Source organism: Nesoenas mayeri (assembly GCF_963082525.1).
Source record: "Nesoenas mayeri genome assembly, chromosome: 1".
Classification (NCBI taxonomy): Eukaryota; Metazoa; Chordata; class Aves; order Columbiformes; family Columbidae; genus Nesoenas; species Nesoenas mayeri.
In genome coordinates, this window is record NC_137541.1 from 191,051,885 (window position 1) to 191,079,876 (window position 27,992).

At 41.1% G+C, this 27,992-nt stretch overlaps 1 protein-coding gene across 7 annotated transcripts; it reads left to right on the plus strand.

The window, feature by feature from the left end:
• The first annotated feature begins 4,375 nt into the window (after nucleotides 1-4,375).
• SLC46A3 (solute carrier family 46 member 3) lies at nucleotides 4,376-27,972 on the plus strand. 7 transcript variants are annotated; one of them, XM_080347751.1, is made up of 7 exons: nucleotides 4,376-4,397; nucleotides 5,789-5,928; nucleotides 8,149-8,361; nucleotides 20,528-21,401; nucleotides 21,820-21,903; nucleotides 23,309-23,465; nucleotides 25,395-27,972. In XM_080347751.1, exons 3-7 carry the CDS (start codon nucleotides 8,170-8,172, stop codon nucleotides 25,480-25,482), a joined length of 1,395 nt encoding a protein of 464 aa, XP_080203877.1. In that variant the 5' UTR covers nucleotides 4,376-4,397; nucleotides 5,789-5,928; nucleotides 8,149-8,169; the 3' UTR covers nucleotides 25,483-27,972. The 7 variants fall into 7 exon arrangements, with proteins under 7 accessions (XP_080203877.1, XP_080203876.1, XP_080203871.1 ...); XM_080347750.1 differs by lacking the exon at nucleotides 4,376-4,397 and having other exon boundaries at nucleotides 5,652-5,928; XM_080347745.1 differs by lacking the exons at nucleotides 4,376-4,397; nucleotides 5,789-5,928 and adding an exon at nucleotides 6,626-7,715.
• The last annotated feature ends 20 nt before the right edge of the window (nucleotides 27,973-27,992 follow it).

Consider the following 27,992-nt stretch of genomic DNA (forward strand, 5'->3'; position numbering starts at 1 on the left):
CTGGTCAGACACTATCTGATCTGTGATAAATCTTATCAGTGTAAAGTAGCATTAGTGGTTTGGATCCAGGATGAGGCATGCTAAAATTGGATTTCCTGTTGTATTAAACCAAGGCCTGAGAACAATAACAGTGCCAATCAGAAGTGTTACTCCTGATCAGAGATTAAAAAGAAATAGCTGAGTGTGGAGATATCATAAATTAATCTCTCCTTGATTCATACAGTAAATCAGTAAAGAACTTTTAAATTACATTAATTGTTGACACGTTCTGAACATGCTAAAGAGTCAAGCCAAAGAAACACAGCACCCTGTTGCTCTTATGCTAACCCAGGCCCACACGTGGGCTGTAAAAGTGAGCAAGGCTGGTTCCCCCTGCACAGGCAGAGCTCTCCTGGCACCCAAGAGGAGTGAGTGCCAAAGCCTCAAGAAACGCAGAGCCAGGCACAAAATGGGGAGCTCCCTGACAGGTCTTATACAACCTTTTAAAGACTAAACAAAAGCCACAGTCAGGACATACACAATAAAAACCACAAACTTCAAGATGTGATATTTCTGAATAAGTGTGTCTCCATTTATCTCTTAAAGCATTTTCAGGTTTTTTATAAAACAACAATACTGTGTCTAGTGATGTGATAATCTAGTCCTCAAAAAGTCTTAAACAAGGGAAGAGGGGGGAAAAAAAGGGTATTTCATGTACCTGATGTCTCACACGGCTGGCTTTTTCTGAGGTTAACATTATTCACATTTGAATATAGTATGTGAGACTGTGGTTTTATTTCATTATTCTCTTTGAATTATTGAAGATATTTAGTAATATCTTCATTAACACCTTTCTGTTTTAAAAATAATATAAATGTTGGGTTTTGAAAAATAAACTTTTCTTGTGTTGTCCTGGAGAATGCATACAAGTCCAGGCTCAAAATGTCATTCTTGTAAGGGATTTTCTCTCAAAATAGAATAAATAGGGTTTGTTTAAGTTTAAAAAGAAAAGGTATGAGAATGTGTAACCACTTCAACGCAGAGAATGGATTGCCAGTGTTGAAATATGTGCACATGGAGTAGGACAGACAGGGAGTTAAACTGGTGAAAAACAAAAGTGCAGCTGAGGACACTGGCTGTTTGCATGGAGAGCAGCTAGGTCTGCTGGTGACACCTCAGCTCCTCTCTGTGATTCCAGGCTTCACTCACCTGACATATCTGCAAACAGCTGGAAACAGTTATGGAAGGGAGACCAGCTGCTTCTCTGAGGTCTCAGTGCTGGGGAATAAGGCACACAAAAACCAGTAGGTATTCCCAGGCTGCAGACATGCTGGGGGTCAGGAGCTACCTCTATTCTTCTAGCAGTATCAAAGTTATACTAAAACAAGTAAAACACTGGCACAGGTTGCCCAGAGAAGTGGGAGTTGCCCCATCCCTGGAGACATTCAAGGTCAGGCCGGATGGGGCTCTGAGCAACTTGATCTAGTTGAAGATGTCCCTGCTCATTGCAGGGGGAGTGGACTAGATGACCTTTGGCAGTCCCTTCCAATCCAAACTATTCTATGATTCTAAGTATGACCATACTGAGTAGATAAAAGCCCATCTAGTTCATATTCCCCTCTCTGACAGTGGCAAATAGCAAATACTTAGGAAAAAAAGATAAAGAACAAGTAAATATGCTGACGGTTCTCAGTATACCTTACCTGCTTCCAGGAATCAGCAGTCTGGAAACTTTTTGAACTTGGAACTGCATCTGTCATGGTTAGGTTGTCAGGTTTAATAGGTCCCCAAAGGACATGTTTACTAGCTGCTTAAACTGAGGCTTCACACATGATTGAAGTGGGTACAGTGAACACCTCCTATTTATAAGTGGCCCAATTTCCAAAGGAATCGAGCTGCTCTATTATTTACTTTCCCTGTGAGAGCAGTAAATAGCATTCAGTGCTATTCTAAAAGAAATTCACTTCTTATGATGGCTAAAGTTGGATCCAAGTGCCATATTATTTTCAACTAAATTAACCCATCTTCCTGTATAAGAAATCTTGGTAGGAACTTGTCTGAAAACAGTGCAGGACAACTCTATTCCAGGCATAATTTAATGATAATTTAGAGAATTCCACAGAATTTTCTGCTGCTGTTCAACGATACCTGAAGACCACCAGAAAACTTACTGTCCCCACAACTATTTTAAAACAAAAGGAGTATAACTGGGATAAATACCCTGTGATGTTTGCACAAAAATGACAGCAGAACTGTTCTAAGGAAGGAGATATTTCAGTGGAGGAAGTAACAGGGCACACTGAACACCACTTTGCAGATCCTTCTGAAAAGACCCAGAGAGATGTTTGGAAAATGAGGGAAATGTTATATTTCAGTATTTTCTGATGGATAGGAAGAAGGACTGATAATTTTGACCCCTAGTGCTTTGAATGCAAAGAACACTTTTGGTGGTCAGCTGGTTAGGAAAAAATGCCATTAGCACCAAAGCCAAAGCAAGGTAAGGTGGAATCTTGCTTCCACTGAAACCCCTCACTGATTCCTCCTATGAGACCAGTTATTTTTTCTCCTGAGAATCCATAACTGGAAAGATCACATGAGATCAGCTATGCCCTCCCTGGGGTACTGGCACGATCTCATTCACCCTAATTCAAACTCCTCCAAGTGATGGAGCCTTTGTCACTTGTCCCTGAGCCCTCGCAGGGCTGCCCAGCCTCAGGCCTGATGCATGGTCCTCTGGAAGAACAGCATCAAATCTCCCACTGGCTCTGAAAGACCAGACTAGCTCGTCATCTATCACCACCACGAAGTCCTCCTGATGGTACTAAGCCTAAATACTTGCACCCTGAATACACTGCATTCTGCTTACTGGTCCTGGTGAAGCTCCCCAAAACGCTGCTGCCTCTCTTGGGGGTGATGGCAGATGATAAGTCCTTATCTCTGAAAAGGGAATGCAGCTGGCCAGTCCCACCAGCTTACCAGGAGTAAAAGGCACTTTTCTTTAGCAAACTGAAAAAGCGCTTTGCCTTAGCAAAATTTTAAGAGCAGATGAAATTTAACAGCCTCCACGTGCAACAGAACAGCATGTGACTCATATGCAGCCACTCCAGCTCTGCCTCAGCTGCTTACTTTCAATTCCTCATTCTAAGGAATTGTTTACCTTAAATTTTAAAAAAAAAAAAAAAAAAAAAAAAAAAAGAAAGCAACCCAGTGTTTCAGATTAAAACATTATTTTATGCAGGAGGATGCCTTTGTCCACTTCTGCAAATGGATAAAGTAGAATACAGACCAAAGAGCGAAGCATTTTGCTGAGTCACAGTAACTAGGAATATCTCCAGCAAGCTGCTGATCATCCCCACTGATAAACAGTTTCTCAGGGAGGGGACAAAGGGTGACAGCCCAGACAGCATTACCATAAATTATTTTTCAAAGTGGTTTTGCAAAGTAAGACTAAGGTGCTAAACTGAAGCTGTGAAACAGCTCAATGTAAATTCTGTGTTAAGCAATACTGTCAGAATAACACAACTTTTATCATCTGTCTGCAGTGAAGAACTATCAAATGTCTAATACGTAAATGTAATGGAAAGCAAAACAGGAAGAAAAAAACCACACACAAACAAAAGGAAGTAGCTGCATAAAATCTAAGGTGAAAAGCCACCACATTAAAGGGCTTTGAATAGAAATATCTGATATGAAATAATCAGAAATAAGCACAGAGGACTTGCAAATACTTGAGTATGACAGAGGAGTAACTGAAAAGCAATAATACTGAAAACCACACCATTTGGAAATGGCTGCTGTTATTTGGTGTGTGTAGTGGGAGGCCAGAAAGAATGACAGTTCTGTTAAGATAATCTAACTCAGAGAAAATAAGTGTATCCTGATGCCTTACATGTGTCTAAGGACTCAAACAAGCACAGATTTTCAGCATTTAAGAACAGTAATAAGTACCATATGGCATGGAGATGACAGTGAGAGGTAGGGCTCATGCTGTGACAGAGGGGTGCAGAACAACACCCCATTTTCAGCGACACAGGGCCAGTGGGACGCCCTTCCCCATACATGTTACCCTTCAAGCACCTTCTTTCACGTTTGCATTAACTCCGTTACATTGTTTCAGGTATTCTGGACTGCAAAAAGACAAAAATGTTATTGTTTATGATTATCTGTGGCTTTCAGCTACCACATGGGGCAAGAGGAGACTCAGATCAAAATCATTAAGGATGGGGACAGTGGGAGGAGACGTTCTCTGCACGACTGGGGTGTAGGTCAGCGAACACCTGCTGGGGCAGATGCCTTTAGCTGTGCGAATAGTCAAAGGTCTGAAATGCCATTCGAGGCCCTGAAAATCAGTGATGATCTGCACTGAATGAAAAGCAGTGATATGAAACCTGTACAGGTTTTCTCCGGGTTGCATGATGGTAACAGTCTCTCCTTGTGTGTTCAAAACTGTGTGGTTTGATTTGTTGCACAAATTTTCTTTAAACATGTTTTCTTTGAGTCTCATAGTTAAATCTACTCTCTGTTGTCAGTGCTTGCGTTCAAGCTTCAATCAACTCAGTTATAATGAAAACAAAACAAGCAGTTACATCTAAACCCTGGCAGGCCTCTGCAGAATTTCACTGCTTATTCTCTCCTTTCTCCCACCAGTACTATTTGGAGAACTTGCCTCATGTATCTTCATCTGCCATGCTTGTGGGCAAGAACCAGGGTATGCAAGGTTTTGCAGAACTTCATTGTATACAGGACTGACTCTCTGCAGAAATTGTGCTTCTCTCTTCCCTCTTTAGGTTTCTTTTTCAAAATTTGTGTTAACCATTGTTATCAAGATAGTATTGAAAGCGTGAGTTGAATATAAGTAGATACAGTATTTCTTACTGTTACTCTGTAATCCACAAATGTTTTGTAGAGGACTAAGGTTCTCTGTGACCTCAGTAGATTGTTAATGTGGAAAATTAAAGTCACCTCAATTTACAAAAACTACTTAATTTCTTAGACAGCAATTAAAATAACATTTTACATAGCAATATTATTTATTAAAGCATTACTAGTATTTTTCAGCAAAGAAATGTGACTATCCAGATCTCCAAAACATCTCCCACCTCATCAAAAGTATTTGGTAGAAGAAATGTTTATAGTATCAATGATTTGTGTGTGTATATATATAAAATTAAAAATGGCTTCTTTTTTCAGCAACAAAGTTGTCTGAGAATGCAGTCATAGTTATCACTGAATACCAAGATCTTGCCACATAAGTCATGCATAATTCTTTGAAGTGCAGGAGGCTTTGTTTGAAGATTTCTGTCACAAAAACATAATGTTTTTGCCCTTTGACCAGTGCTGTTGGGATCTCTCAAAAATCTCCTGTTGCTCTGAGCTTCAAACTTCATTATATGTCTCATTTTTTCCATGCCCTGACACACAAGCAACATACCACCTCCAAAGATCAGTCATCTGTTTGCTTTTTGAGTTTTTTGATTGGAAGCTTAGCAAGTGCTCCCAGAAAGCCTGACCTCTATAATGAATACATGTGGTCCTTTGGTTCTTGACACACTGAGGATGTCAGCAAACAAACAGTGCAAACAACAAAGCTGCAGCCCCCACATGTCTGTGACCTTTGTGAAGTCTGTTCACCAGCATGTCACTCAAATTTGAGTCAAGACAAATATTGGTAATAGAGGAGAAAGGAAGGTATTACAGTTGCCATGTATTCTCTTATTTGGAAATGCTCAGCTTTTAAGCACAAGCATCACCCACCCAAGTCTGATCTTAAAATTTCAATCACATTTATTGCTTTTGGTTCCCCTTGCAGGTGGACCCAGAAACAAGGGAGGGCCAAGACTGTTCCAGTGCACCTGTGTGGACGGTATATGCTACCTGGCAGCACTAGAAGACACTTATGAGCCTGCTGTTGGGTGCCCAGCTCATGCTGTAGCCTTGCCTTCAGCATTGGTGAGGCCACAACCTTGCTGGAGCCACTTGGCTCTACAAACCGAAACCCAAAGTTAAACACAGTTACCAGAGATGGGAAGGACAGAAGCAGAGAACTTCTCCAGAGCACAGAGGCAAAGCTCCACTCTTAGGCACTGGGAAGGCTGGCCTGAAGGGACTGCAAACTAAAATGAGTTTTGCCCAGCAACCTTGGCTGCACTCAGACGCTTGTGTTCATGAGTGACACGCTCTTCAGTGCAGCTGGACCCAGCAGGAAACCTAATGGGGCTCTGTTGTTCCCTCTGTGGAACAACAGTAAGTTCCTACTGGCTTAAAGTCCCTTCTTCACCACATCCAAAAAAAAAAAATCAATTGCTGAATGAACTGAACAGCCCCTCACATCTAGCAGCCCATTTGTGTGTCACTCTCACATGATTGTCTTTACCTTGTGACAAACAAAACACTGTCACAGCGTGAATCAGACTTTAGACCTGGATAGGTAGAGGACAAGAACAATATTCTCTACCACTGATATCAGGCCAGAGTCACAATTTTTTTTGAATTACTGGCTGGCTGTGCATCTCTGTGAGCAGGCCTGTATGCCAGACCAAACCAGCTCACCAACTGAAGTAAATGATCCAGGCCGCTGAGCTTGTACATTGGGTTGATCCTGTGCTAAAAGACACATGACAGGACAGTGTTGTCCCTAAATTTGGGACTGAATGACATGTCACATGCCAGTGAAACAAAGCTTTATCTGAGATCATATGACCCAGGTTACAGTTAATGTGGCTTCAAATCAGTTTATGAAGGAACTGAATATTCATGGAGTTATTAAACTGCACTTCTTGTTTTAAGATAAAAAATACATCACGGAATCTTTGAAGTTTTGATGTGCTTTTAGCAATTTTTTTTTTTTTTTTTTAACATTTGCAGTTGAAAAACAGTATTTAAGACTGAAAGGAGGTCCTTTGGGACTCTCCAACTATGTCACTTCTCCTTGTTGTACCACACCTGCAAGGAGGCCAGAATCATCAGTGTCTTAAGATAACAGCACACCAAAGAGAAAGAAGAGAGAGGTGGTACTGTGGTGCCCATCCCGGAGCACCCGACCTCAAAGCAGAGAGAAACCAGTGTCCATAACCCAACAAGCAGCCATCATCAGTGAGCAGTCAAGGCTTCTGCAGTTTGTACAAGAAAACATGTTCTGCAGTTTGACAACTCTGATGCCAGGGTGTGCTCCCTCCATTGTGCGCATCAAGGTGGGCAGAGGTCACATCTAAACATCACAACTGCAGAGCTGCACCAGCACGACCTTTCTTGTAGAGCTGAAGTACGTGCCACAGCAGCTGTGCCAACAGAGACACAGGCCAGCACACCTTTGCTCCGACACCAAGCACCAGCTATGTCAGACTCAGCATGAGATGTATTAACTGGAGACCAGCTGGTGGCCAACAAACCTTGCTTTTACCCACTGAACAAGCCAACAGAGCATGTGGAAGGGAAGCAGCTGTAATAAAATCTCTTAATAATCCCAGCTGAGAGCAGAAGACACGGCAGCAGGGAGCAGAAACGACCGCGTCAGCCGCTCCGGGCAGGCTGAGCCCGCGGGGCCGCGCTGGGCACCGATTACCGTGCGCGGGTGCGAACGGAGGCGGGAGGCAGCGCTGAGGGAACACCCTCGCTGCGTAATTGGCCAAAACAGCCTCTCTGTAAACACTGAGCGACAGCCGCTGCCCGGCGCTGAAACCACCAAACTGCTGATGTTTCAGTGTTTCCAGCTGCAACCCTGCGCGACCCCTGGCATGGTACAAACAGCCGGGGGACGGGTGCGGAGTGGCGAATGTCCCCTCGTCCCGCCGAGCGCCCCCCATCGGGAGACCCGCCACGCCGTGGGTTCCTGTCGCGGCCCGGCGGCCCGCCCAGGCTCGGCCCGCAGGGACACAGCGACCTGGCCACGGCCGCCTCCGTCTTCTCCGCGGGCGGGGGGCGAGAGACACTCCTCCGCTGAGTGACGCGCTATCGTCCCCGCCCCTCGGTGTCGCGCACCGCCGGCAGTGCGTGACCTCGGCGGGGCGGGAGGGGAGCGGGCGGGGGCGCTGCCGGTGCAGGCGGGCAGGTGCGGTGGGGGGCTCGCTGGTGCGTCTCCCGGGCAGGTGGGGGCTGTCAGCAGCCGGGCCGGCGGGTCGAATGTTTTCCTTTCACGCCGTGAGTAATTGTGTTCTGTTTTGTGGTGCACAGCGTTAAACGCCGAAGCCAGACATGAGGAAGGTTTTGTGCGTGGAGCCCGTCATTTTCATCTACACGTTTGCGACTTACTTGACAAGCCCGCTGATGCAGCAGTTCATCTACCGGCGGCTGTGGGAGGAAGAGTACAACTCGACTTTCATAAGCAATAGCAGTGCCAGTTACTGTGAGCAGAATAAAAGTAACCCGACTTATATCAAGCAGAAGGTAAGAGGAGATAAAAAATACTATTGTAAATAAACTTGCAGCCATTAGCTGCCGTCTCAACATAACCTCCTTTTATGTAACCTTACTTAGCCTTTTATGTATAGAAAAGCAGTAGTTTTGTAAACTGCTGTCACTTTACATTGCTCTTGTGTTGCACTGTAGATAGTCGTAGTGCTTTAAAGACAAAGATTTGTCTCCAGGAAGATGCTGAGGTAAATTAATATTTTAATTGGAGTTTAAAATAATCTAATAATCTCAGAGGATCATGCCCAAATTGGTGTTGGCCTTGACATGACAACGGGTACCACTGAAGGCTCCTCCTTCCAGCTGGAGCTGGGCATGTGTTTATGAGCCATCAGTTTTCTCCATGACTTCCAATGCTCTCTGTAACTAAGCAAACTCCAGCAAATGTTCTGTAATTTTCAAGAATAAGATCTAGCTTGGAATACATTTATTTCAGAGGAATTAAAAGTGTGAAGACTGGGGGGATTTAAAATTAAAAATTTGTATTTTTAAAATGTGAAAAAATGTTTAACTGACCTTTGCACAATCAAACCTAAATGATGATTTACCATTCATAGCCGCGCTTGTCTGCCTTGTTGAAATACAAAGCCATAAGGATGACAGCATCCTATGGTCAATTACTTTTTTAGCACTTTTTCATAGTTCAGCATGCTGGATAGCTAGTTGTTCACTGGAATCTCTTCCCTTGCACTTCAGTGCAGTTTTAATGCTACACTTAAGCAAAGCTAACTGAGATGCCAGCAGAAGAGATCATCATACATTTTCCTTTCCCCTCTTCGCCTTTTGTCCCTCCTACATGTTATATATCTTGCAGTTTCACAATTACAGGCTATGGTTTCGATTTGATATGGGGAGTGATTCAACAGAAAGTTCAAAGTTCATTTTAATACAAGCTGAATAATTCCAATCACTGGCTTGGATAATCTTCTTTTTTATTAATCATTAAACATTATTTATCATCCAGCTTATTTATGATCTAACCCAGGCATCTTCCTTGCTAATTAGTAATATTTTTTAATTTTATGAGCCTGTCAGTTTATGATATCCTGTATGCTGTTCAGCCTCAGGTGCTACACTTCTCTCTTCATTTAATCCTTACGTGATTTGTTTCTTTTTTTTCATTCTTTTGATTTTGAAATCTGTGATTGTTAAGAGTTATTTCTGTCCACCATGAGTATTTTTTTCAGAGTGAATTTGCAGATTAAAAAACTAGACTTTTCAAATTTTTGTAGTTCCATTAATTATTCAGTACACTTACATGATATGAAAGCAACTGAGGGTTTGACTTATCCTTTTCTGTTTTCCTTTCTGTTGACTTTATAAAATCATAAAGTAGACAGTTGAGTGCCTTAAACTATAAATGGAGTTTTCCTGTACTTCTGGCTTTTAGTCTTCTTGTCAGTAGATAACAAGTCATTTGTAGCAGCAAGGTTATGCTCATTTGTGGTATCTGGGTGTGTAGCCACATCCTTTATGTTACACAGTGAAATAAATAACTTACGCTTTTTCTATGGATAAACAACATTTAATCCAATTCCTTAATTGTATTCTTTAAACATGTGTTCATTAGAGCATAAGCAAAACAGCGCTGGGTGTGCGGGGGATTCACTCTGCCCAACATGCACACTTTTAACAATAAGAAGTGTGCTTAAATACAGTATGGTATTACATATTCATAATGACCCCAGAAACGTCTATACATATTCATGACCTTTCCCACTTTTTATTGAAATGAGTCTCAGATAACCATTTACATATTCCCCTCCTTGACCCTCCCCTGTTGTGCCTGCGCAATGTCACTTGGTGAATTTGAGGAAGGGTCTTTAGAGGTCTTTGGATGAAGGCTCCTTCAGCTTCGTCACAGTGGACTTTTTACCTTTGGCTCATTAGGAGGAACTGGCTGGAACCCAAGCTACCAAACCGACTGGAACCAGACTGGCGCCCCCTTTTTGCTGTAAATCTTGGCTATCTTGTCTTCTCAAGGTTGCAGCTGGTGCTGTAAAACTTCTTATCTCGGCATTTAATGAAGTCCTGCTTTTTTTAGCACACTTAGTTACATACAGCTCTAAACTAGATATTAATAATGTGGTTTAAAATGTTAGCTTGTTAGTAGGCCCTTATTATATAGTTGCTTAACCCTTAAAATGTTAGTTCCCTCTATCAATATAACTTCCTAGACAAGTTTCATAACTTTTTACATAGAACTTAACCACCTTTCCCTTTTCCAAGTTCAGAGTCTGTGCCTCATTTGGTTATCCCTGTAAACATTAAACATCTTAGCACGAATCACAACTGCATTTTTCACAATTCCCCCTTTTTCTTTTTATTCTATTGATTCATGCTTTGGCCTCAAAGTTAGCCAGCAGCTGCCTAGCGGCGGCTAGGTCCAGTTTGGTGTTATCTTTTAAAATCATCAATTTATGCCCCGTTCCTTTTGTTGCCATTTCAGGATCTATAGGCATAGCTGAGATTTGCATGCCTTGGACTACTGAATGTATTAACCAAATAAAGCACGGGATCATACATGGTACAAACAGTAAACCCAGAAATGCGCATAATATCATGAACCCTATTTTCTTCCACCAGGCTCCCCCAAATAAGTTATCCCACCAATGGCTAGTAAGTATAGAATTCCATTTCTGTACTGGTACATGTGCAACTCGTTTTATCTCCTCTGCTATTTTCATTATAGCTTCCCCATTATCATCTATTTCCAAACAACACTCAGAAGTATTCCATTTCCCACAGACGCCCCCCTCTTCAGCTAAAAGATAATCTAAGGCTACCCGATTTTGGTACACTGCAGCCCTGGTCTGAGACAATTGTCTTGCTATAAGATTCAGAGCCTCAGCTGTCCGGTTGCTTATTATTTCAACCACTGCTTGCAACTGGATAATTCAGTTTAGCGTATATATTGGGGTATGGTATCCCCAGCTTCCAGCTTGGGCCCAGGTGGCTGGATCATAGTATTCAATTATCCTTTTCGCAGGCCATTCATCATCTTTCCAAGTTTGCATTCCTCCTATGGGGACATTTATTAAACCCCTCTTCTCTCTGTTTAAAGTTTCATACAGAGGTTTCCCCAGATGACTCCCTTTTTCCTTTGGTAAAAGGAAAAATGCTGGTTGAATTACCCCTATTGTACAGGACCCTCTCTACCTAGGCATTAACTCATTATAAGCTCTATTCACACATATCCAGAATAATCCATCAGGGGCTTTCCATGGTTCATTTATATCGCTAGAGCCAGGATTCTGCCAGTATCTCCTTAAATCCCCAATTTCCTCAAAGGGGTTTGCTTTGCTTTGATTCTTCTAGCATATCGTTTCATTTCCCAGGCTACAATTTCGAGACCTATCCATTAGGTGGACCTGGCCACCAAGTGGGAGGAATAGAAGTATTTGATGAATTTGCCCACAACACTAACTTACAAGGGGTTTGTCCAACGTATTCAGTAAAATCTCGTTTACCATCATCCCTTGATATGCATATCTGCCCTATTATTAAGTGACCTAATACCCATCCTTCTGGTCTTTTTTCTCAAGTTATATGAGTTCTGTTCCATACCAGTAATCCTTCTTGACTTACACTCTCTCCTCTCCAAGGCCACTGTTCTGCCATTTGAGACCCCCCACATATCCAGCATGATGTGACATTTAATTCTCGGGCTATCTTTTCCATAAGGTCTATAAACAGGTTTTTCCCTACTGTTGGTAATTGTAATCCCTTGTCTTTTTACCTTATTTCTTCATACCAATCACTGTTTTTCTGTACCACTTTCTGTTTCTCTTGCCTTCTTTTCAATTCCTGAGTAGCACTCTTAACTAACTCCTCCTTATACTGATCTTGCACTCCCCCTCCATCTGAATAGCACCACATACCAATTTGTGAAAAACAGATACTCTGTTCCCCCTAGGGCAGGAGACAGAGCTTACACTGAGTCCACCTCTCCCTAGGTTAGTTGCTACCCATAATTTCTGCCCTTGGATTTCACACTTCTCCAATTTCGTTCTATCATAACATTCAGAGTTAATATGAGTGTGATAATTTAGAACATACTGGGTTAGTCTTCCTATTCTCACACACTCGTAGCACTTGGTACAGGGATTAGCCAGGCTAAGTTGGGAACAATAAGTCACCACTCCTAGCAAGAGGATCAGGTCCAAGTTTCTACACCCTCTGCCTCTCTGGCCTATCAGGTTGCAGCTGGCAGCTGAGTTCATCATCTTCTTGGCAGCAAGGGTAGTGTCCCCGCCTTTCCTATTTTTGCCGTTAAGTGATGACTTTTTATCGTATTCCAAACTCTTGGCCTTCACTTCCCAGGAGCAACAGGACAACACAAAATTTGATTTCTCTTTTTACACTCTATTCTTCCTATCACTGGTGGACTCTCTAAATTCCCATACACTCCTTTAGTAAATACCTCCCATCATTCTTCCCTATTCTTTTTGTATTCCTCCAGTGACTGTTAGAATTCTCAACCTAGCTTTGGTTTCCTTATCTTCTATTCTTAAATGCTTATTACACAATCCTGTTGGTAATTTCCCTTTGTGGATATGCTTATACCACAGTTCATTACAACCTAAACAACAAATACAGATAAGAGAATTACATATACAACTTAGTTCAACATGCTTAACTATTAAAACATTCTGATTTTCATTTATACTGGACATTCATATGAACAATACTGATAGTAGGTACATCACCGATCCCATGTTAATTTCAATTTCAATTCCCCCGGTCCTTGAGTTACTTTCCAGGTTCTTTCTTCCGTCAGGGGTCCTTTAACTCGAGAGGTGTGTGTCCATCCTTTCTCTGCAGTCCGAACCGCTGTTTCTGTAGTTAACAAAACAAGAAAAGGCCCCTCCCATCATGGGGTTGGAGTTTCTTCTTTCCAGGTTTTAATTAGTGTTGCCCCCATATCTACCAAAAATTCTACTTGTTTTGGTCTTTTGGGTTTCTTCTTACCAATGCGGTAAGCACCACCCAGGCTGGTCACCCAGAAGAACTAAAAGGTGATTGTGAAAAATATAGTTTTCCAGGTTGCACCTGAGTTACCCTCCATGGTGTTTCATGAGCTTTCTTCAATCTAGAATGATGAATCCAGGCATTTTGTTCTTTAATATTGGTAGCAGTGAAGGATATCAGGAGGTCTTGAAATGGACCTTCCTATTATGGTTCCAAAGTTTTCTGCAAAAGACTTCACATATGCATAAATAAAATGTGGCCCTCTATCAGAGGATATAACAGCTGGAACTCCAAACCTTGGTGTTATTTCATGTATCGATGTTCTAGTCATCTCCTAAACTTTTGCTGTCCTGGTAGGGAATGCTTCTGGCTAACCTGAAAAAGTATCAGTTAATACCAACAAATATTGGTACCCCTCTTTTCCTGGGAGTTCTGAAAACTCAATTTGCCGTTGTGGTCCAGGCTCATTCCCCTTCCCTATTTGACCCATTTCCAGCTTGGGCATGTTTTTGGGATTAGTCTGGAGGCAAAGATCACACTGCTGTCACCTGTTTTACAGTGTTACACAAATTTCTGGCTCCTGTTTCCCTAATCAAATGTTTGCATAGTGGTTCTACTCCCCCAAATCCTTTCTTATGTTCCTCCCTTACTAAAGGCCAAACTACATGAAAGGAGACAATAAGTTTTCCCTGAGGGGTATGAACCCACCCTTCTTTATTATATGATTTCTCTAAATCTATGATGAGTTTCAATTCTCTTTAGTATACTCTGGCTTACCTTTTAAAGAGACCTGCCCGCCAAGGACACTTTCTGTTTTTACCTTTTGCTTAGCTGTTTGTTTTGCCTCTCTGTCTGCCAGCCTTTTCTGATTCCGAGCTCACTTTCTGGTGTGCCTTGTTATGCATGATTGCCATTTTCTTAGAAGTTGAACTGCTTTCTCCAAAGTTACCACTGAGGAAAGAAGCTGGGTTGACAATGTTAGTGAGATAATTTCTACACCATCTTGTTAGACACTGTGTGGGATACTAGCACAGTCATTTTCTGACCCATGGTAAATCTCCAGGCCTCCTGTATATTCAGTACCACTGCAGCAACTGCCCACAGGCATCCAAGCCACCCCTTTGCAGTTGCGTCTAACTATTCGGAGAAATGGGCCACTGCTCATCGATATGGGCCAAGATCCTGTGCCAATATACCCAAGGCTATTCCCTGTTTCTCACGAAAGAATAGGAAAAATGGTTTACTCACATCTTGGAGTCCTAGAGCAGGGGCTGACATCAAAGCCTTTTTAAGTTCTTTAAAGGCTCGTGTGGCTTCCTTATTCCATTGCAGGTGTTTCTGGTCCATAGGGTCCAGGTCACGCATGTCTCCTTGGTTCTAGTAGCGATTAAAATGTCATCCACATATTGTAGCATCTGTCCCTCATCAGACGAGGCTTCCCAGGATTCAAAATCTTTAGCAAGCTGATTTCCAAATATTGTCGGGCTATTCGTGAATCTTTGTGGCAACACCGTCCATGTGAGCTGGGTTTTACATTTATTTTTAGGGTTCTCTCATTCAAATGCAAATATTGTCTGGCTAGCTTCATGGAGAGGGAGGCAAAAGAAAGCATCTTTTAAATCTAAAACGATAAACCAAGTCAAATTAGGTGTTAATACTCTCGGAAGGGTGTATGGGTCTGCTACCGCTGGGTAGAAGTCCTCAGCTATTTTGTTTATAGCTCATAAGTCCTGAACCACCCAATATGACCTATCTGGCTTGCGGACAGGCAACATAGGGGTGTTGTAATTGGACTCACACTCCTTTAATAACCATATTTGCAGGAATTTCTCTATTACTGGCTGAACTCCTACTTCTGAACCTGGGTCAGAAGGTGTATATCTAAGGGGAAAACCGCGTGCTCTGTACGCGTTACACACAACCAAGCAACCCAGCAGGAACGGGCCAGGCGGCGACTGCCCTCCCCCACCCCGGCTTCATCCCCCGTGGCCGGGGAGTCCGAAGGAGAGGAGCTGCAGCTCCAGCTCCAGCAGCCGCCGCTCTCCCCCCCTTTTTTTCACCGCTTTAGGAGGCACTCAGCTTTTCACCTTTTTTTTTTTTGTTTTTGTTTTTGTTTTTTTTCTTCTCGCCGCAGCTTATCAAGGGGAAGCTGCCGGGCACAGGCTTGGACTCCTCTTGCCCTTTTTCTCTCTTCATTTAATTCCTGCGACTATAAATTTTATATGCAATTTCAATTAGCTGAGCAATAGTTATATCCCTCAGCTCCTACCTTTTGTAATTTCTTACAGATGTCAATAAACAGCGTATTAAGCATCAATCCCTTACATTAATTTTAGATCCAAATCAGTTTATCCACAGAACAACACTAACTGCAATACAGCTAACTCAGAATTTCACATTCAAATCACTTCCCCCACTAATTTACTCTCATGTGTACAGATGCATCTTAAGAGGGAGCAAGGTGGTACTGTAGTAATGGAACTGGTTCTCATTTCGTAATTATCTCCCCAAACAAATTATTTTGGTACGAAATCTAAATATACTAACTAAAATACTGAGCTCAGACACGCAAACCAAATACCAAGTTCAAATATGCGAACAGATCACAGTTACACTTCTTCAAGACAATATCTCAATTTTAGCATTGCACCTTTGAACCACTCACTGCTCAGCCAGGTGGAGGCACCGCTGGGTCTCCCTGACAAAACAGGTCAGTGCGCGCTGGAGCCCCATTGGCACCCCCCCCCCGCCGCAGCAAGCTGGACCAGGCAAGGCTTTTATCAGTGTCTCATCTGAGTCACCACAACTACCATCCCCAAAACAGGACCCCTCATCTGGTGCGCATACAAAAGAGCCAAATCCAGCACACCGAGATGAGACACAGCCTATCACAGAGCCGTACAAGTCCAGATGCCAGAACAAAGCCAGCATGCCAGAAAGAAAAGTAATGGCTATCATACACAAAACCCCATCACCACATTCACACCGTCAAGAGCCAAATTGCTCATCATCACAAAATGTACATTTTGGGTCAATCTGTGATCTTACTATACCATACAACAGGCAAAGACTTATGAAACTGCAACACATTCAAAAAGATACCCACAAAGAAAAAAAGCTCCAACTAAAAGGCATCTTGTAGACTGTTCTGCAAGTTTTTCGGTGATTCATTTGTTATCAGCTAATTCTCTCTCCACTTGCTGAAGTTCAAACCATTCTGCTTGTAAATCTGCCTACAGTGATTTAATGATCTCTTGCTCAGTTTGCTTGTCTTTTGGGGCAGCTATCAACGCTACTTCCAAAACAGCAGAAATCTCAAATCTGCTTTCTTTTGCCGAGTCCCTTATTTGCTCAGTTACAATATCTGGAAACGACCAATGTCCAGAAGCCCACCTAAGACCCTCAGGACTCTGGCAAGCCTTATAATCTTTCAGCAAACTCAATATCAGGGAGCAGTCCAGGCCTGGCTTGACCCAGGATGCCATGACCTACTGCCGGAGAACGCAGCACAGACCGATCCGTCCTCCTTTAGAGCCTCTGGTTCCTATCCCCCCCCGCAAACCGCTTCTCACAGAATATCCCACTTCTGACACCAAATAAACTGTCCCGTCCCAACAGATGGGATGAGGAATGAGTTAACGCTTTGTTTCTCCTTATCTCTTTGAGTTTTTCTAGTTTCTTTTCTTATATCTCCACAGGATTTTGTTACAAACTGGGGGGGTCCACTCCTTGAGTCCATTTATCCTTTACTTTTTCCTTGGGTGAACTTCTCTTCATCCCAGAATTCTAGCATGACTGAATCCCAGAATTCTAGCAGGGACTGTTGGGGGGTCCAAAACTCTAACATGACCCCCCCCCGCCAAGGGACTGTCAGGGGGGGTACCTCTGGCAGGTGGCTCCCCTTCGACCTCTTATGGGAACCTCAAACCCATGAAACCTGGCTCACAACGTGGGGATCGAACACACTACAACTAGCTTACAACGTGGGAATTGAACCCACTAGCTTACAACATGGGGCTCAAACCCACAACACAGAGAGAGTGCTTCACTCACTTTGTCCCTTCAGTGGCCAAGCCCCTCGCGGGGTGTTGGAACCGCACTTAGAAGGACTCCGCACTCGCTTCGCAACCAGATTGCGTCTCAAACACCACCAGTCACACAATCACATTACCTGACCTGACAGTACTTACAGTCCATTTTTCCCATCAGGACCTACCCGACCCGGCAGTACTTACAGTCCACTTTTCCCGTCGGGACCTTTGTGCACTCTGGATTACGGGTAAACTGCAGTATTCAGGGGGAGTGAGCTCAATTCTTCTAAATTCTTTTGCTTATGCTTTAATTTTGAATAACGTTGGTAGCTCTCCGCACACCCGAGTCCAAGGGCCACTATTAAAGTGGGACGCCTCCCTTGAACCTGAGGTAACACAGAGCTATCCAAGGTTATCACATCGGGGTCACCAGTTGAAATAAATAACTTACGCTTTTTCTATGGATAAACAACGTTTTATCCAATTCCTTAATTGTATTCTTTAAACGTGTTCATTAGAGCATAAGCAAAACAGCGCTGGGTGCGCGGGGGATTCACTCTGCCCAACATGCACACTTTTAACAATAAGAAGTGTGCTTAAATACAGTATGGTATTACATATTCATAATGACCCCAGAAACGCCTATACATATTCATGACCTTTCCCACTTTTTATTGAAATGAGTCTCAGATAACCATTTACATATTCCCCTCCTTGACCCTCCCCTGTTGTGCCTGCGCAATGTCACTTGGTGAATTTGAGGAAGGGTCTTTAGGGGTCTTTGGATGAAGGCTCCTTCAGCTTCGTCACAGTGGACTTTTTACCTTTGGCTCATTAGGAGGAACTGGCTGGAACTCAAGCTACCAAAGCGACTGGAACCAGACTGGCGCCCCCTTTTTGCTGTAAATCTTGGCTATCTTGTCTCCTCAAGGCTGCAGCTGGTGCTGTAAAACTTCTTATCTCGGCATTTAATGAAGTCTTGCTTTTTTTAGCACAATTAGTTACATACAGCTCTAAACTAGATATTAATAATGTGGTTTAAAATGTTAGCTTGTTAGTAGGCCCTTATTATATAGTTGCTTAACCCTTAAAATGTTAGTTCCCTCTATCAATATAACTTCCTAAACAAGTTTCGTAACTTTTTACATAGAACTTAACCACCTTTCCCTTTTCCAAGTTCAGAGTCTGTGCCTCATTTGGTTATCCCTGTAAACATTAAACATCTTAGCACGAATCACAACTGCATTTTTCATAACAGCTTCTTCCAAAACAATGAACCCCAAGTCTTTGTTGTTTTATTCCTTCAGTTTTACACTTCATTATGGTTTGGCAATAACATTTGTATTGTATTGTTAATGTGGGTTAAAGCGATGTAATAACATTTAGTTTTATTTCTAATGGATTAGCATTTATTTGACAATCATATCTTCGAACTTGATGATCCTAATGAAGAAGCAATGCCTCTGCAGCTACATAGAGTTCTCTTTGTCAGCAGGGGAGGAGTTAGAGACCAGAGTATCGTTTCCATCTCGGTTTATTGTGTTTTCCTACTTTTTACCCTCCCAGAGTGACTGCTGGCCAGTGGACAGGACACCATGAATCCTAAGATAGTCAGGCACCATTAGGGAAGAGAGTAAAAGACTCTGGAGTTCTAGGTATCTTGAGGGCCTCAGGATCAGCTGAATTGTCCTTTTGCAATAAAACCTGGTATTTTGTAACAAATGAACAGATTGAACCAGAAAATAATGGTCTTTGCCTGTAAATATGAATATGAATTTATGAAGTATTCGGCAGTTTTAAAAATTGCTCGAAGTACATTCCTGCAAGTTCTAGGGTTTCTTTAATCTTTTGGATGCCACTCAATGGGTATTATGTTAGCTCCAGAGGAAACACCTGAAACGTGGAATATCAGTGGCTTGGATATAGGCTGAAAATGGCTTGGGAAGACTGTACCTGCTGTACCTGCTACTGATCGAAGAATGCAACCCCTGCCCAAGTCAGTGCGATACCTTGGAGAATGTGAAGCATCCATACATTAAAAGCAAGATCTGAATTAGCTTGCTGAACATCATTTAGCAGCTGGCTTCATAACAAGAAAGTATTTTTTTTTTTTAATCAACTTTAGTTCTTTTTTTCTACAGGCATTCATGTTCTGTTAACTGGTCATTTTTCAGCTACATTTGATTTATGTACTTCTGTTAAAAAGAACTCAGAATTTTTTTCCCAAAATAGGTGTTGACAGTTGATTGTCACAGTGTTAGCTGCTGTTTCTTATATTAATACCTGCTGTATCATGTCTGTAGAGAGATCACTGATCTGGACAGTTTCTGAACTGAGAACTTTCCAGTGTTTTAAAAATCAGTTATTTCACATATCTGTGAGCCAGTATGATTTTTAATGCTGTGTTTCACATTTGTGCTTCTTGTTGTCATTATTAACATCGTACACTGGGGTGTCAGAGCAAAATCCTGATCTGTTTACTTGCAGAATGTGCTAGTCAATGAATTGTTTCTTTGTAACCCTTTCAGTAGGATTATTTAGGAAAAAAAAGAGATCTGTGATTAGGGAGTGTGGGGGTGTGTTCCTCAATCAAAGGTTGTTTTACTATGGATTTGTGACAGATGAAAATAGGCCCAGTGTCCTGTTGCAAAACCCTGTACTGAAGGATGTACTTACAGTATAAGCACTAGCTCTTGTAAATGCACATTCAAGAGTATTGTTTTCTTGTTTCTATTGAAACTCCTCTGTGAAGAGTACTAGTAAGACTGTATCTTAAGAAATAAGTTTTGGCTTAAAATGTAACAAGGGATCTTTGAGGAATATTGAAGGTCAAATTATAAAAGCAGGAGTCTTTGAATATGCAATTCCTTTTTATTAGCAATTATTTTAATTAATGCATTCTTATAAATATAGTCACATACTGTATTTTATTAGAACATAATATAAAGTTATGTACTCTTATGAGATTATATTGTCTATATTATATTTTATGATAATATAACTTATATAAACAGATATTGTGCTATACATCATGTTGCATGCTAATAATTATGTAAGCTTAATATTATTATAAATTATGTATTTTATTTTTTTTACAATTTATTATAGTATTTATGATTATTTTTATTTTCTCTTTGCAGGAAGTTCAAGAAAAAGCCTCTGTTTTTGCTATGCAGTTGGACTTAACTGGGGCAGTTCCCAGCCTTATAGTTGCCTTTGTCATCGTAGCTAATGGGGATCGCCAGGGACGCAAAAGGTCTTTAGTTTTACCATCAATGGGAGCTTTGATTGCTAATATTTGCCTCACAGCAATATCGTATTTTTCCTTGTCACTCTCTGTCCTATTTACGGTTGCGTTTATTACTGGACTGTTTGGGAGTATGGCAGCTTTCCTCGGAGGAGGCTTTGCTTTTATAGCAGATGTGTGTCATGATGAGAAGCAGAAGACAACACGAATAGCAGTGGTGGATTTGATTTTTGGAGTTGTATCTGGATTGGCAGGACTGTCATCTGGCTACTTTCTGAGAGGAATAGGCTTTATGTGGACATTTGTGACAGTATCTCTCCTTCATGCCATTAATATTATCTATATTATATTTCTTCTGGAAGATACAGTAGGCGTATCTGAACTCCAGCACCAGGCACCAGCATCTTATAAAGAAGTTTTGAGAGAGACATTTTCTGGAGTGTACATGCTTTTTAAAACTGCACCTTATAAAAAGAGAATTTTAATCATTGTGTTACTTTTTACATTTATGACTTATTTGTTCACTATGTTTGGTGGGAGTTCACTTTTTACACTGTATGAACTGGATGAGCCACTCTGCTGGAATGAACTATACATTGGATATGGAGCAGCTGCGTTCACTTCTGTCTCTCTGAGCAGTTTTTTGGGAGTTTACTTATTTTCTAAATGTCTCAAAGACATTTATATCGTCTTTATTGGAATATTTTCTTACATTGGAGGAATGGTCATGGCTGCCTTTGCCAAAACTACCCTGCTCATGTTTTTAGGTGAGTTCAGAATAAGGTGTTCCGTGATCAGCAATATAAATGAAAATACTGCTATGTTACCGGTAGTGAGTGCAGTTGGGAAATATTGGATGTACCATCTTGAAAGAGTCATAGAGAAGCAGAATAGACAAGGTTGGGTCAGACTAATTTAGGATTTAATGAAAAGATGAAGTGTGCAGAGAGTCAATGGAATTACTTTCTTATGGTTTGATTTTAGTGCAATACACATTGGATTTACTAATTTCTCTGTGCTTGGATAATTGTGTCTCAGTGCACTTCCAGTTTTATTTTTCTATTGCCTTTTACTGTTTGGGGAACTGAGCATTCAAAAGTATGTGACTAATTCATTTGCAATGTATTTGTAAAATCCTGATGTTTTATTACTTCTGTGACTCATGACTGGTTCATTGCTTTACAGTAAGAGTGCCATCTTTGTTCCACTTTATGCCTATTCCTGTTCTCCGATCTATGCTGTCAAAAGTGGTTCTCCCTGGTGAACAGGGTGAGTAGAAATTATTTTTGAACAATACAGTAATATGGTATTTCAGAACAGATACACCAAGATTACCTTTAAACAAACAGATACATAGTGGTATTTTAAGACTGCTTTTCTTTGAAGTTCCATATAATATGACCCTATGTCACGATATTAATGGCTTTTGATTTTGAAGTAAATATAAACAACATTGTGTTTAAAAACTATTGTAAGTATTAACCTTCAAAGGAGATATTGCTTTAAAAATAAATACCATGGTGAGCATGAAGCAGAGGAATGCTCAAGATTTACACAGATGTGATTTCACAAGCTCTTCTACATTCACAAGATTTTGACATGCAGAGCAAGATATAAATCTGTTATTTAGTCAGTGTCACACTTGATAATTTCAAAAGTAAGCAGTAGGTGATCAGCCTTCAAAGCACTGGAAAACAATTGAAGACTTGGATCCTCGGCTTCATGGGTGCCTGTGGCTACTTAAATGTGTCCCAAAAGATGTCACATATTACGTCCCAGAGTGCTTTCCATATGGAACACAGAAAAAAAGTCAGAGCTCAAAATATGGCTCTAGTATCCCATATTTTGCTGTAATCAGAGTATATACTTTCTAGAAGCATTCACCTGAGTTGTTTGGTTTTATTTTTTAAAAGACATATCTTTATACACTAAAGCAAAGATCTCTTTGTACTGAACCGTACTAACATACACCTCTGTTTTTGTAGTTTCTTGGCATTCTTCAGGGCTTTGGCTACTCAAGTAGTTTGATGCAGAAATCAAATTGCCTCTTGTCATCCTTTTTCTGCTTACCTATTGTGATTTTGTTTCTAGTTCCATTAATATGAGCATGGCTTGGGAAAATGTGCTCTGACACTGATGGCCCACGGGTAGTTTGGTGCAAAAAAAAGTTGCCTCTTTCTTTTAAAAAAATGACAAGAGGATGGTTGTGTGCTGAACAAACAGTCTTTTTTTGGTTGAAGCCTTTTCCACATATAAGGGTGAAGATCAGAGAGGAAGGAAATGAAATGGTAGAGTGAGAATCAAGAGGAGAACTGGAAGGGGTAAAGGATGGGGATGTGAAGAACACAGTTAGTGAGGATGGCCAGTTTGAACTTCGTGTGATAAACAGATTCAACAAAGTAGGTATGATGATAGAATAGTAGCACAGAAAAATAGTTTCCATGAGCAAAATGTGGGGGTTTTTCTATTTAAAAAACTATTCTTTTGTAGGAGCCTGCACTGCAGACACTTTCATAACAAGTACCTGAGTACCACGTTTGCTATTTCCATATTTGCTAAAATATTGTAGATAGATAGATCTTTCAAAACAAGTTTAAAAAACTTTAGTACTTTGAGATAGTTTGGTTTTGTCTTGTTTTGTTTTGTTTGTAATCCATCCATTTGTTTTTGGCAGGTGCTGTCTTTGCTTGTATGGCCTGCTTAGAAGTTGTGACCGGCACTATTTCAATTTTAGTCTTCAACATTATCTATGCAGCTACTGTTGCCTGGTTTTCAGGCTTTAGCTTCCTCTTATCAGCAGGCTTTTGTCTAATTCCACTGTCTGTCCTGTGGTAAGTACAGATCAGGAGGCCAGGATGGTGCTTCTGACTGCTTTTACTGGTAGTTTCTGTTTTGATATAAGTTCAACAGAATGGTTTAGTGCAGTAGTTCTCAAACTTCAGTCTTTTCTGGTGCACTGGTTGTATTTTGTGTGTAGCCTTCCCTTTAGTTTCCACCAGTTCAGGAGCTGCTCGTATCTAGCAGGGCTGTGGAAGGTACAGGGAGCTGCTAGGAGTGGAGCAGAGCTGAAACAAGGGGACATGGCAGTGTCTTCCTGGGGGATCAGATAGGAGAGGGGGACCCCAGGCTATGGGGGCCTGCGGTCTTTCAGTGGAGCTTGTGACCAGTCTCTGAGAGGGGTGGCTCTGCAGCTGCTGGTAGCTGTAGTTTCCCGGTTTTTCTCTCTTCAAGACATACTCCCTTACACCTTGCTATAGATTTTCCATCATCAGCCACATCTGGCCCTGATCCAGCTACCTCCCTTCAGCTCTGTGCTGTGAACTTGTCATCCCCAAATTGAAATCTGCCCTGAATGTACTGAGGTACACTGTACCCTTGACTGCATGGGCAGTTCCTGGGTTTGAGATTGTTACACTGTCCCTGAGGAAAGCCTTTGACGAAGAACAAAAGTAACATGTCACTTAAAAGGCTTGAGCTTAGTTTTGCAGTCTGAGTTCTTCTAGATGCCCATGAAGATCACAAACATGACCAGTCACCCAGTGAATGTAATGGAAAGTTATCTGTCTCAGCCATTGACTATGGGTACCTTGTGACCCAGTGCCATCAAAATCTGTAGAAGAGCTGCACTAACTTTAAGCCCCATATAAATAAACCTCTAGACATGTTTTAAAATTATTCCTCTATAGCATTTGCATCTAATCATATCTAATGACCATCCAGTAAAACCGATTGTGAAAGGTCATTATTCATGAGTATTCACAAAAGCTAAGAGGTTCACTTCACATTATTTCCAGTATAAGTTATGGCTTTTTAGGATACTGGAACATAGATTTAAATGACAGAAGGTTCACTTTTCATTAGATAGATTCATATTCAGGGGGAGATAGCTGATTTTCTTAAGAGAGTGGTGCTCTTGCTGGAGACTTCTTTTTTCCTAATGCTTAGACTTTACGTCAGTCACCTTTTATCCCTACATTAGCTGCACTTTAGGTTTTAAATAGACAGTGATAATGCTATAGATTTGGAACATTTTACATAATCTTCAAGTCTGTGCCTGCCTGACTACCGTGTTTTACATGGTCTATTCAAAGAAGCTGCACTAATGGTAACTTAAGACTAAGGTAGTGATGAGTCTCAAACCTGAGGGAATTGAAGCAAAGCGGTCTTGTGTATGTAGGGGATACTTTTCAGTAAAGTAATAAAAAAGTGAGGAATTCAGTTACATTAACAAAGGCCCAGTAAATACTTATTTTATTAAACATTAGTTTTAGTTTAGTTCACTGCTGTATGGTAGATAAAGTTTCTGTTAAGAAAGGACTCTCATTTGTACAAAAGGTAACAGATATTTACCATCCCTCCTGCAATCAGGACCAGCTCATCATCATTGTAGATTTTTGGAAGTTATTTTTATTTCCCTTTGGTCATTAGTGTCTCAGATATCTCACCCTTTGAATAACCTTTTTATAAAACCTTTATTTTGAGAGTGTCATGCCATGTTTCTAGTTGAGAGCAGAAAGGGTAATTGTTCTAGTCTGTAATAAATCAGGCACGGGAGCTTAGTACTTAGTAAAGACAGTAGTAATTTGTCTAATTTGTATAATAAGGACAAGTACCATCATTGCTTTTGTTTTCTAAGATAGGTCAGCAGCTTAGTGCCGCAGAAGATGGGTGTAACAGAGCTATCTGTGTGTGCTGGTTCTGAGTCAACACGCTACACTTAACTATCAGCTAAACATACCTGTCTTATCTGTGTCTTACAGCTGGCTTCTGTGCACAAGCTGGAATGAGGAAGACTTGGCTCTGCTTGTACCTGAAGAAGTGTCCAGCATAGAGAGTGTTGATAGTTGAACAAAGGAATCGCCTACCTGCGTTTTCTAACCTGACATGCAGTGGCAGAGACCATTATGTCATACAGAGACCACAGTGATAACACAAGAGTTGCAGAAGTGGCCCTGCAGCAATAAGCACTAAATTGGTAGCACTCTTTATCCAGTCTTTTTTTAGCACTTGAATTCAGCTAGCTCTTACACTTAACTATGCAAATAGGCTGGCAATGGACATTTTAGTGCTGCTTTCAACATGAAAAAAGAGGTAGGATGATGCTCTCTTTCCACTTAACCTTTCTCCAGTTTGAGAATGTCAGCTGTGGATTGTGATACATCTTGTATCATTCTAAGTGGGGTGACAGAGATAAGCTTATCAACAAAGAGGGTGCTGGCAATTCTGCTGAAGCCAGTGGTTTTCATGCCAGCTGAGGATGTGGTCTACTTTGCACATCTTACAAGGCCTGTTTTAATGCTGAAGCCCACAAACATGTCTAAAATTACTAAATGAGAAGGTAATTTTTCAGCAGGCAGCCAAACTGGAGGCAGTCCTTGGACCTGTAAGCAGATTTACTGCTTTGCAGTTAGAAGAGAGTGTTTGTGCAAGTTTAATGTATGATGTGTGGACTTTGCCTGTGACTTAGTTCTTAAAATGGATTTTCACACAGAACCATCATACATAGAAAATTTCCACCTTGCAGAGTGTGAAGTTAGGCCTATGCCTACATTTCTTAGAGGCCATATTGCACATTTATTTTTATCATTTTCCATATATTAGGGATTGCATACAGTCACCTCTATTTTTTGTCCCAGAGATCTTTCTTGTTTTCTGGTTAAGTTGGCTATACTTAGCTTAAATGTTTCTTCTAGTGAAAGGCTGTAATAGCGTTGCTTTTCAGTGGATCTTTGAATTTAAATAAGCCTGACCAAATCTGAATAATGCATCTGATTATCTTGCAATGAATGCAGCATGATTTTTGAGCACTTGAATAGCATTGCACATCTTCAAAGCACTTAATAAATGCTGTTAAGAACCTCCTTCCATAACACATTATTCTTGTTGCAGAGAGAGCAAAACCAACAGTAACTTGCTCAGGGCCATAGCACAAAATGGTGACACTGCCAAAATTAGAAATTAGTTTCTGCATTGACTCTTCACCTTTTTGCTTGAGATCTTTAAGTAGTAATTATCCAGAGTATTAGCTTCTGGAATGCACACACTTCCATGTTTTTTCAGAGAGAGCTGGACAGCTAATACTGTTCTGATCCCTGAAAGCAGAGGTAGGTTGTATGGGACTGTCTTCCCCCAAAACAGATTAGGCAGAGAAATCAAAATAATGTAAAGTAGTTGACATTCACAGAAGGAAAACTGTAGGAAAGCAACTATGATGTGGGAACTGACTTCCCATGCACACAGCATAGGATAAGAATGGTGACAGACATAGCGTATGCTGTATGAACACTGATCTATGTACAGCCATTAATATGCATCCTATGAACAGAGCACTTGTGCAGAGCTGTTCAGTGGTACTCCACCAAAAAAAATAGTACCACATTGTGATACTATTGTAGATCCTTTTTGTTTGAACAAGTGTTGTTTCTAAGCTATGTATTGTGATCACTGAGAAGTTTGGAAGAGGCTTCAAATAAGGTAGAGTGTATACTACCTAAGAGACCATTACCTGCCCATCAGTGGTGACAAGTTTGGTTTATCCAGCACAGAGGGAATGAATATTTATACAGTTAACAATCCTTATGCTTCTGTCCTGAACTACCAAGGCTGAGGTTGGCAATTAAAGATCATCATTAGGTTATCCTAGCTAGTTTAGATACCAGCCAGTAAATAAAACTGCTTAGCTCTCCTCCCTTGAGGTGCCCAAGTTGCTGCCAACTTGTTGGAGAAGCGAGCAGAGTTTTACAATAATAAATGGGTCCAAAACATAATGAGTATTTGTAGAGAAAATAAGAAAACACTGATGTAAAGGATTTCAGCACAAAGATTACATTGTCTTCCTTGCCTCTTCATTATGCAGTTATGTAAGGCTTTATGAAATTAACTGTTTTCACACAAAACTGCCTGGAAAAAGTAAAGCAAATGAAGGAGTGTGTGCCTTCACTTCTTCAGTGCACACCTCTGCTAGCACTTGGAAGATATTTAAATAGCAACAAAGCAAGGCCACTTCACGGTAGTGATATGTCACTCCAAATGACAACACCTGCGCTTCAGGAATTGCTTTGTTATGGTTTCATTTTGCTGTACAAAATACCCACCGTTTTTAAAGTTTTTCTGGTAGACACAGCATTTAGAACTGGCTCTAAGTTTAAGTCAAAACACATGAAGGATATGGACTGTGTTTTTTAAAGTGCCTAGCACAGTGCAAGCTGAGGAAACCAGGTACTGATGCACTTCAGATTATTAAATCAAAATCCTCAAAGTTTATAATAGTTGTTTTATTTGTATATAAGTGCAAAATATTTTGACGTAAATTATTAATGAAGTTTGGTTTTTAAACTATGTCGTATTTGTAGTTCTTG

What these genes read in the sequence shown, in the direction of transcription:
- SLC46A3 (XM_080347751.1), top strand. Translation starts at nt 8,170, where the DNA reads ATGAGGAAGGTTTTGTGCGTGGAGCCCGTCATTTTCATCTACACGTTT. An exon ending in TACCCTGCTCATGTTTTTAG is followed by an intron (nt 21,402 to 21,819) that starts GTGAGTTCAGAA and finishes ATTGCTTTACAG; the next exon opens with TAAGAGTGCCATCTTTGTTC. An exon ending in GGTTCTCCCTGGTGAACAGG is followed by an intron (nt 21,904 to 23,308) that starts GTGAGTAGAAAT and finishes TGTTTTTGGCAG; the next exon opens with GTGCTGTCTTTGCTTGTATG.